At 36.0% G+C, this 10,626-nt stretch overlaps 1 protein-coding gene across 3 annotated transcripts; it reads left to right on the top strand.

The window, feature by feature from the left end:
- The first annotated feature begins 5 nt into the window (after positions 1–5).
- On the top strand, positions 6–10,620 carry LOC131934889 (cilia- and flagella-associated protein 119). 3 transcript variants are annotated; one of them, XM_059291119.1, is made up of 12 exons: positions 6–137; positions 836–965; positions 2,890–2,995; positions 5,580–5,730; positions 6,799–6,830; positions 7,256–7,321; positions 8,213–8,382; positions 8,584–8,654; positions 8,877–8,993; positions 9,414–9,471; positions 9,561–9,647; positions 10,144–10,620. In XM_059291119.1, exons 2-12 carry the CDS (start codon positions 893–895, stop codon positions 10,323–10,325), a joined length of 1,113 nt encoding a protein of 370 aa, XP_059147102.1. In that variant the 5' UTR covers positions 6–137; positions 836–892; the 3' UTR covers positions 10,326–10,620. The 3 variants fall into 3 exon arrangements, with proteins under 3 accessions (XP_059147102.1, XP_059147113.1, XP_059147121.1); XM_059291130.1 differs by having other exon boundaries at positions 829–965; XM_059291138.1 differs by lacking the exons at positions 6–137; positions 836–965; positions 2,890–2,995; positions 5,580–5,730 and adding an exon at positions 6,067–6,216.
- The last annotated feature ends 6 nt before the right edge of the window (positions 10,621–10,626 follow it).

The following is a 10,626-nucleotide window of genomic DNA, read 5'->3' as shown; positions in this document are numbered from 1 at the left end:
TTCCATCTCCTTGTAGTCTCGCCGCCATTGCGCCATTTGGATTTCAATGGTTTTTACGTTGCATAAAGGCTGGCTAATTTTCCGTCGGCGTTTTATTTTGAAATGTTTAAAATAATTGCATACACAAATACAAATAAGTAAGTGGGCCTCAGAGGTAGGTGTCTGTAGATCTACGCAGTTGGTGGATGGGGTCCTTGTTGAGATGTTCTTTTGTAAAAAATAGCTTTTATTTTATTGAGATACCTTAATCACGGATCTTGATCTAGATCTAGATATGGATAGATACTCAGAGATAGATACCCTAATAATATGCTATATCTAGTGTTTCTTAATAAGCTAAGGCTTGCGCTTCCTAGGTTACATTTTAGACACGAAAAGTATTGAGAGAGATAAACATTGATAAGCAGGCTATAGTAAAATTATTAGTGTTATTGATGTCATGACTATTTAAGTTGCAAGACCTATTTGAGTCTACGAGTAACAACACCGATTGTCAGTAGATTAAAATTAGAACTTGGTTTCTAGGCTCTAACTAAAAGTGTAAAGGTTATACGCAGGGTGGTGTGTTGGGGGAGGACTATGACCCACACAACACACGCATATAGGCCCTATTAATACTAGTATATAAATATACAATATATATATATATATATACGCCTATATATATATATATATATATATATATATATATATATATATATATATATATATATATATATATATATATATACATATATATATATATATATATATACTTCCCCCATAACATAATCGTCCTGCTCACGCTAATGTTTTTCTAAAAAGAAATCCCCTCCTTTCCCATCCCAGCATTTAGGCACCACGGTCGTCCTTAGTGATGATCCACCTGTCTTAAATCTGAAGCTAAACAAACATGAGACTCGAGAAGAGCAAAACGAAAGTAAAGACGAAGGGAAGCGAGTCCCAATCCACTGTCACAACTCTAGGTAAGGCAGTCAGCACTTTTCTACAAGTCCACAGTAGAGTATCTAATGATATGCTACCGGTATCGCTGTTAGGGTCAGGGTTTTGCCTAGTGCAAGAACCACGCCGTAGTTAGAAGTGAGTGTCGATCCAGTGTCGCAAGGTAAAGCAGTCAGCACTTTTCTACAAGTCCACAGTAGAGTATCTAATGATATGCTACCGGTATCGCTGTTAGGGTCAGGGTTTTGCCTAGTGCAAGAACCACGCCGTAGTTAGAAGCGAGTGTCGATCCAGTGTCGCAAGGTAAAGCAGTCAGCACTTTTCTACAAGTCCACAGTAGAGTATCTAATGATGTGCTACCGGTATCGCTGTTAGGGTCGGGGAAATGTTCAGAACACGAACCATACCATAGAAGCGAGCAGTGGCGTAGCCAGGATCGTCTCAAGGGGGGGGGGGTCCAATTTTTACCCGGGGACAAACTTTCGATTTGCACCCCCCTCCCCTCAAACTTTCGATGTGCACCCCCCCCCCTCATCAAACTTTCGATTTGCACCCCCCCCCCCCCCCCTCATACTTTATATATATATACCGAGGGGTCTAACCCCCCCCCCCTGTCTACGCCACTGGAAGCGAGTGCCGATCCAGTGTCGCAAGGTAAAGCAGTCAGCAATTTTCCGGGCTCGTCTAACAGGCCGACAGTAGAGTAGAGTGAGTAGAGTATCCAATGATGTGCTACCGGTATCGCTGCTAGAGGGACGACGTGGCCTGGAGGTAGAGAGCTAGACCGCTAACTCGAGTTTGAATCCGGGTTCAAGTCAGTCCCCCCAGCCCTGATGGGTACTTAAATCACGTTAGGGAAAATAAAGGCGGCTGGGCATAGTGCTGTTGACTACATTTTCACTTCATATGCCAAGGTCAATGAAACAGATGAATTCTACTTCATCTGCCCATGTGTCTTCGGCACGAACGGGGAAAAATGATAAAGATCGTCGGGGTTATGACCAGAGTAAGAGCCACACCATAGATCAATACAAAACTGCATTGCTAATACATGTTCCCGAAGTATTCGTAGGCTAAGTGCTATTTTCTTTAGGTGGTGTCATTTGGTCATTAATACTTTGTCTGTTGATATAATACATTCTGAAGTATGCTGTACAAACACCAAAGAATTAATTTAACCAAGTCTAACACAAAATGTTACTCTAAAATGCAATGGATAGCGGTTTCTACATAAGGAGCCAGACCAACACCAAGGACTAGGGGTCATCCATAAATGACGTCACGCTTTTTTTGACGATTTTTACCCCCCCCCCCTCCCCTCCGTCACACGTCGTCAAAAAAATGCAGACCCCCCCTAAAATGACGTCACACGTCAGCCTACAACCCCCCCCCCCTCAAAATTGCAGTTAAATTTTTTTTTAAACATGGATATTTTTCTAAAATCTTGTCTGAACTCTGTCAAAATAGAGTTTTTTTTTTTTATCATTCCTATTACAATGTATTAAAACAGTTGACTAAAACTCGAAATAACGTCTAAAATTAGTTTTCTAACTTTGGTTTTTTATAAAGCAAAAGTGTGACGTCGCACCATCTGAACCCCCCCTCCCCCTCATCACACACCGTCACAAAATTACGGACCCCCCTTCCCCCCTATGAGTGTGACGTCATTTATGTACGACCCCCTAGACATTGTGACTGAGTGCTTGGCACTGCTGAGGTTCGGCCTTGTACAATTTAGCCACTTTTTACTTTAAATAAAGAAAAACAATAAGCTTTTCTCTCTATCTGAAGAGAAATACAACGTGCATCTATCTTTTAAATGTAAACAATACGCTGTTCTCTCTATCTGAAGAGAAATACAACGTGCATCTATCTTTTAAATGTAAACAATACGCTGTTCTCTCTATCTGAAGAGAAATACAACGTGCATCTATCTTTTAAATGTAGGAAGTCAGGATGAGATGAGTACCTCGTCAAAACGGTTCCGTATGGCCCGTACAACGTCAGAGATGCAGCCCGCTGTCCCCAAAACCGAGAACCCCAGGGGTTATAGGTAGGTTCAAAACTTTCGTCTATGTCTACGGTAATGAAATGAGTTTGCCTAAGGCGAATTCGTTCAGAATTTACGTCTACGGTAATGACATGAGTTTGCTTTAGGCGAATTCGTTCAAAGTTTACGTCTACGGTAATGATATGTGTTTGCCTTAGGCGAATTTGTTCAAAGTTTACGTCTATGGTAATGACATGAGTTTGCCTTAGGCGAATTCGTTCAAAATTTACGTCTACATGTACTGTAATAACATGAGTTTTCCTATAGTGTATTCTGTCTTTCAGCTAGCTTTGGTTGCAATGTTTCTTTGAGACTTTTTTTTTCTCCGGGGGGGGGGGGGGGGGGGGGGGAAACGGACACTTGATATTTTCATAGGGGGGGGGGGGGAGGGGGACGGACAACATTTTCGGGGGGTGGGGTGCGGACACTGGTAAAAGTATGTTTTCAATATTAATTCCATTTCGTTCGGGGGAGGGGGCGGTAGACTTTCATCGAAGAGATGCCTGAAAGAAACTCTTTGTTTTAAACCCATTTTCCATCACACAGATATACTGTTTTATTTTGTTCGTTTTTTTATTATTTCTAAAATAAAATAGAGCACGATTTGATTACTTACTTTTGTGGCACCTGGTTTTCCTATTGTGTAGACGTGTAATTTAAAAAGTGGTTTCTTGTTGATTAGTTATACACACATATTTAGTTAGTGTCTGGCCGATATTTTAACTTTTTCAGTTAGGATCATATTCAGTTTAAGATTGGAGGTCAATAAACTTGACCTCTCGAGAGTATACATGTCTTGTTAAGAGTTTACAGAACATGACCTTTCACATGTAGACGTCATGCTGTGAATATAGGAAGAATGACGCATACCGATATCATTCTGAGCATATAGGAAAAATGACCTTTCAGACATAATGAGGTCATTCTGAGAATATAGGAATATGACCTTTCAGACATACAGAGGTCATTCTAAGCATGTAGGAAGAATGACCTTCCAGATATTGTGAGGTCATTTTGAGAATATAGGAAAGTGACCTTTCAGACATACAGAGATCATGCTGAGTATATAGGAAGAATGACCTTCCAGATATTGTGAGGTCATTCTGAGAATATAGGAATGTGACCTTTCAGACATACAGAGATCATGCTGAGTATATAGGAAGAATGACCTTCCAGATATTGTGAGGTCATTTTGAGAAAATAGGAATGTGACCTTTCAGACATACAGAGATCATGCTGAGTATATAGGAAGAATGACCTTCCAGATATTGTGAGGTCATTCTGAGAATATAGGAATGTGACCTTTCAGACATACAGAGATCATGCTGAGTATATAGGAAGAATGACCTTCCAGATATTGTGAGGTCATTTTGAGAAAATAGGAATGTGACCTTTCAGACATACAGAGATCATGCTGAGTATATAGGAAGAATGACCTTCCAGATATTGTGAGGTCATTCTGAGAATATAGGAATGTGACCTTTCAGACATACAGAGATCATGCTGAGTATATAGGAAGAATGACCTTCCAGATATTGTGAGGTCATTTTGAGAAAATAGGAATGTGACCTTTCAGACATACAGAGATCATGCTGAGTATATAGGAAGAATGACCTTCCAGATATTGTGAGGTCATTTTGAGAAAATAGGAATGTGACCTTTCAGACATACAGAGATCATGCTGAGTATATAGGAAGAATGACCTTCCAGATATTGTGAGGTCATTCTGAGAATATAGGAATGTGACCTTTCAGACATACAGAGATCATGCTGAGTATATAGGAAGAATGGCCGTTCACACGTCAGTGGGCGTGTTTATGGAATGTGACCTTCAAACTTATACAGGCATTGTGCAAGTGTATAGACTGTGATAGAATTTGACTTTTCACACGTCTAGGCTTCTATAAATTCGTGTTGCGAGAAGAAGAAGCATGTTCCGAATCGCCGGGCAGACAATAGTGACATTATTTCATAACCTTCCCAGAGTAATGTAAGGTTTGCCATAAATGGTGTTACATATTTAAGGAGGATTAGGTAACAATCCTCTATGACAGGTGTATCGAGGATGGTGGTTATGGAATGTGTGACTCAACATATATTTTTACATTAATACGTACTAAAACGATGTACAATCTGATGATTTTTATAAGAAGTTATGGTCAGTGTTTCTTCCCGACTTTTTTCTCGGGGTGGGGGGGGGGGGCGGACTAAAATTTCCGGGGGACTGACACTGTAAATGTATATATTTTCTATATAAATTCCATTTCGTTCGGGGGGGGGGGGGGTGAGATGCCTTGAAGAAACACTGATTATGGTTGATGCGGAAAGTGAGGTTTTTCAAATGCTGTATTATTCCTTTAGTGGGAAAGATTAAAACTGCCTGGTGCTGTTTAAAATGGACTTCTAAACACGGTATCTGTTAGCCTTCTTATTGTATGTAGGTTTTTGAGCAACGATTGTAACCTACCGCCTTAAGTAACATCGGCTATATAAACATTTACCCATGACTAATTGAAAAAAAAACTGAACTGCGAATATTTAAACTGTAAACTAAACTTTTTCGTTATTTGTTAAACAAAATTCTCAGGTACAGCATCACAGGTACCCTCGTTGGGGAAAAGGAAGGATCCCGCAGCCGAAAATCCGAAGATACGAGTTCTATTATAAGTCGGTTGCCTATGATGAGTTTGACAAATGAGCCACCTATGCTACTTCCATACCCAACTCATGGATTATTTGTAAATATTTCTTTTTAAATAAAAAATAAAATACACCGGCTTTAGTAGCTTGCTATTATTGGGCATTTGGTAGACAAGTGTTGAAGTTCAACTAAGAAGTTGGTCATTAATTTAATTTTTATAGCTTTCGCGATAAACAAAAAACTATAAAACAAATAAAAATTGAAAACCTTAATGTATATAGTCTATAGCTAGTTTGTGTAAAAAGGACAATAATATATAGATATACTGTGGCTCCCAGCAAAGGGGGATAGGCCAAGACATAGTTCGGGTGCCTAGCTAATAGCCTATTTTCCTAATTATAAGCGACAGGTCGCCTATAGAATAAACCAATGTAAACACCGGCTGCTAGGGAACACGACGCAGTCACTTAATGGCTTTTCTTCTGTAGTTATTACTTTCTGCTAATTTTTTATAAAGAAAATGGTTCCTACAGAGGAAGAGCCCACTTCTGAAGAAACCGTGGAAAAGCCAGTAATTGCTCAAGTATGGATTCAATTTTATCAGGCTTTTATAGGCAACACTATTTAATTTTTTAATGTTTACTTCTTGGAAATATTGTTACGATTGTAATCTTACGTACTACTTCTAGCCTGTACCAGCCCAGGCCAAACACTCAAACAGTAAACAATAAACTAAACACAACAGTAAATGCTATACAAAGAGATCTGGGCCCTTTACGTGACTTTAGCACTTTTTTGTTTAGTTAAAGTTTAGTACTATTACTAGATCTAGAATTCTCTAATACTGTCTAAGACTCTAAGAGTCTAAGACTCTGCTAAGACAAGACACTCTGTGTCTTGTACCCGTGTAGACTAGAACTGTAGAATTAGATCTAAAATAGGTTAAGAATAAGATTGTGAGTCAATTTCAGTAGGCTAATTCACAAATCGTGTTTCTATAATTAATGTTAACAGAATAGTTACAATTCTATATTTATAACTACTAATTTACTACTTATTCAATTAACATATTAATATTACTATTTATTACTGTACTTAGAGCTATTATAGACTAATATAGACTTTACACTTATAATTTATTCTCTGCATTTTTTTCTTATTTCAGCCCAAATTACATAAAGCTAAAATTCTTGTTTGGTAAGTTTTGTCATTTCTGAAAATGAAAATTAATATGTTTATAGCTTTTAAAAACAAATTGATTAATGTAGGCCTAATAAATTAAATACTATCGGCTTTTTGTGTTTAAGCACATTTTATTTAAACATGAGTTTTAAGTAGGCCTAAAATTAAGTACTTATATTTGAATTAAAGTATTCATTAATCTTCAATTTGTATTTGAAATATTGTATACTAAATGATACAAAAATAGCAGTTGAATTTGGGTTACGAGATTGTTGAATAACTGTAATTAAACACTACATTTTTCATTGAGTATCTGCAACAAACTTTGTTTTTACTTAACAAAACTATTTTTGACTTGAAGATTCAAGCCAGTTCATTTTTATAACAATAATGTTGTACTATAAAAATTATCAATAATTTATTTTGCATTTGGATATTAGGTCTGATCTATCAGTGGATGCTGTAGATAGATTGAATGAATCCCTCAATGTCGATCATATCAAACAGTAAGTGGTTTCATGTAACTAATTAGGTTTGTATGTTTATTCAGTAGCAAGACAATATTTTGAGTACCTGACTCATATTAGGGAAAGTAAAGACAGCTGGGTGTAGAGCTGACCACAGTATACCTTCATATGCCAAGATCACTTAAACAGGTGAACTCTGCTACACCTGCCTTATGGACCATAAGGTTTGAAAGGGTACTTTTCTTTTTTTTTTCAAGTAAATACACTTAAATCCCTACAACCTCATGACCTTAATAAAATTTGACTCAACTGCCTTAAGAGTATGAATAGAACAGGGGTTCCCAACCGTTTTTACTCTAGAGCACATTCTAAAATATTGGTAGGGAGGCAAGCACCACCTATTTTAAATCGACAAACTCCTTCCAGAGGCTTAGCGACCCTTCCCATCACCTGGGGACAAAACTTTCGATTTGCACCCCCTCCCCCGCTCAAATTTTCGATTTCCATCCCCTTCAACCTTTCAATAATGTTTATGAAAAAAAATCTGCCTCTGTCAAATAGTGGCGGGGCACCTACAAATCGTTCGGGCACGGGGTTGGGAACCTCTGGAATAGAAGTTTTCTTTTTCAATTTCATATCTCTGCAACAAAAAGATAATTACCTTTTTTTCTGATTAGTTTAATCCTCTAGCCCCACTGCATTAAAATATAGGTTTAGGAAAACTCCATGGTAATATGCATCCTATGAATCATGAGATAGCAAAGTAATTTACCATGCCTAGCATATTTAGAAAGGCCACTCAAACCTTGAGCTCTATATTTTAAAGACCAATGCTTTTATTAAACAAAGCAAGTCTGTTTTATTTCTTTATTTTTATTGCATTTAAAAGCTTATTATTTTAAAGGTTTTTTTATGTTTTTCTTCATGTAGAGTTTTGGCAGAGATTTTTAGGCTAGAAGGCTGGAAAGACAATTTGAAAACAGGGATCATCATGGATTTATATTACTACACATTGCAGTTTGCTAGAGAGCAGGGGTTTTCAAAAGAAAAACAATCCACATTTTTCTCCATAATAAAAAACATATTTGAAGTTTGCATTGGTAAGTTATATGGGCCATACACAGTTTAAAAAAAAGCCTATACACTAAAACTATATTACAATAAAAAAAATATGTCTAATTACCATACATAAAATTAAAATTCATAAAATGTCAATTTTTAAATTGGATTTTATATTATTTCTAAATTCCTTTTTATACATTTTCTGTTTGCAAACCATACATGACATTATTTTTTTTAAGAAACACCATTTGGCAATTTAGACCATACATTCCAGTACTTTAAAGACCTCCTTCATTGTCATGCAGTAAATGTGAGTGATAAAATTTTTCTTGAATTCTGTCGAGATTTCTAGAGCTTTTTGTGATGTTTATTTTAAATAGGTTATCTTATTTGTACTTATGCAGATTTAGTATTTATATAGATTTATTACTGCGTTCAATTAAATATAATTGTTAGCTTTGTAAAGAGACTCAGAAATAATAATTGTTTTATATTTTCAAAAATTGATTGTTTTCATTGGCTCTTTCATCAGCATCCTCCATACAGTATTGAGCTTTTCACACCCAATGAAGCCAGGAAAATTTCAGAATATACTATCAATACATTTTTCAGGCATTTTAAGATGTACAAATATGCCTTCACAGCACAGGTATCTAGTGGTGTATTGATTGATAGAGTTAGGGGTCATCCATTTATGATGTCCACAATTTTTAAAAATTTTGGACCCCCCCCCCCACCCCCCCAAAAAGTCCATATAAAGTCAATTGTTTTCGGACCCCCCCCCCCCCACGTCATAAATGGATGACCCCCTTAACTGATACTATACAAAGAATTTTATATAAACAAGAATCTCTGCTTTGTGCAGTTGTATTTTTAAAACAAATATCACAATAGTGATAATTTCTATATAATATTTGAAAAACCCTATAATATTTGTTCTCTCATATTAGCAGGATTAGATTTTTCTTAAACTTTATTTTCTTTCTATAACTGCAGCAGTGTTTCTAGTTGCAATCTATTAAGGCACAAGCCCCGTTCTTGGTTTTCAAATTATCTACATTCATTTCAGGTACGATTAGATCTTCACATTTCATATCAAGGGATGGCTTCACCTCCACCATCTGAAGGTAAAAAAGTTACATCAATCATTTTATGGAGGTTAGGAAGAATTATAGTTAACCCTTTAAGTTGAATATGATTTTCATTCCTCTACTAGTTTCTACAGCCTTGAAGGAAGAGAGTCAGCTCTTAGAAGATGAAACTCTTGGTGAACTGGAGACAGAAAAAATTGTGGAAGATAACGGTACTTTTCTAAAAGTTTCTTTTTGTTTGCTTCTATTTCCATATCCCAAATTTAATTTGTTTTTAATTTGCTCTAAAATTGATCTTCATAAAAATAGGTGTTTTATATTTTAAGACTAGATGTATATTACTATAAGATCTCAATGTTCTCAGCATAAACTAAAGTCCTGATGTCTAATAGGATATAATTATAAAGTATAGCTATTTCAATGATAAGTGCATATTTCACCAGTACAATGTTTACCCATCTATAATTTTCATAGGACAATTCAGAATTGAGGTAGGCGGAAATTCCTATAGCCTAAGAAGTGCCTAGTTTTTTTAAAGATGAAAACTTTACCCCTCGCTCTTATAAGCTCCGCATTTTAAAAATTTAATAGAATTTTTGCCTGGGTGAACTCAAGCCATTTAATTAAGATTTTTTTTAGGAAGAAAGTGTCATTTTGAAAATGTGGCCAACTTTTGTAATAAAATATTTCTCTCCCCTTTTCTGCTAGATGAGCAACTGATCGCAGCAAAAGAGGAATTTAAAAGTATCGTCAGGAATTTTCTCACACAAGAAGCTAAAAAGATAGAAGGTAGAGTGGAGGATCAAATCAAAGCTGCAGTTGACACACTAAACAACAAAATAGATCCAATGATTGGCAAACCTGATGCTAAAGTAGTCAAGAAGAAATAGGTCTATATGCTATTGAATATTTCTGTTTTTTTCAATGAGTAAGTAGGTACTTATACAATGAAATACTACAGGCAAGATGCGTAACTACAAAATGGAATAATAATCTTAAATAAAATAATTAACCGATACTATTTTCGTCATGTAGTGATTATTTCAAGTTTATTGCACAAAATTAAACATAACATTATACAACTTTTTTTAATCACAGAAATTTGATACGTAAGAGTATTATACAAGAAAACTATTAGTTCAAAACAATGAAATTTTTTAAATTTAAATGTTAACTACTAGGTTTTTTTTT

This window comes from Physella acuta, unplaced genomic scaffold, assembly GCF_028476545.2.
Source record: "Physella acuta isolate Inbredline_101_S28 unplaced genomic scaffold, ASM2847654v3 ptg000012l, whole genome shotgun sequence".
NCBI classification, from domain to species: domain Eukaryota; kingdom Metazoa; phylum Mollusca; class Gastropoda; family Physidae; genus Physella; species Physella acuta.
Note: the sequence above shows the minus strand (reverse complement) of the source record. Positions and strands in the feature narration are given on the sequence as shown.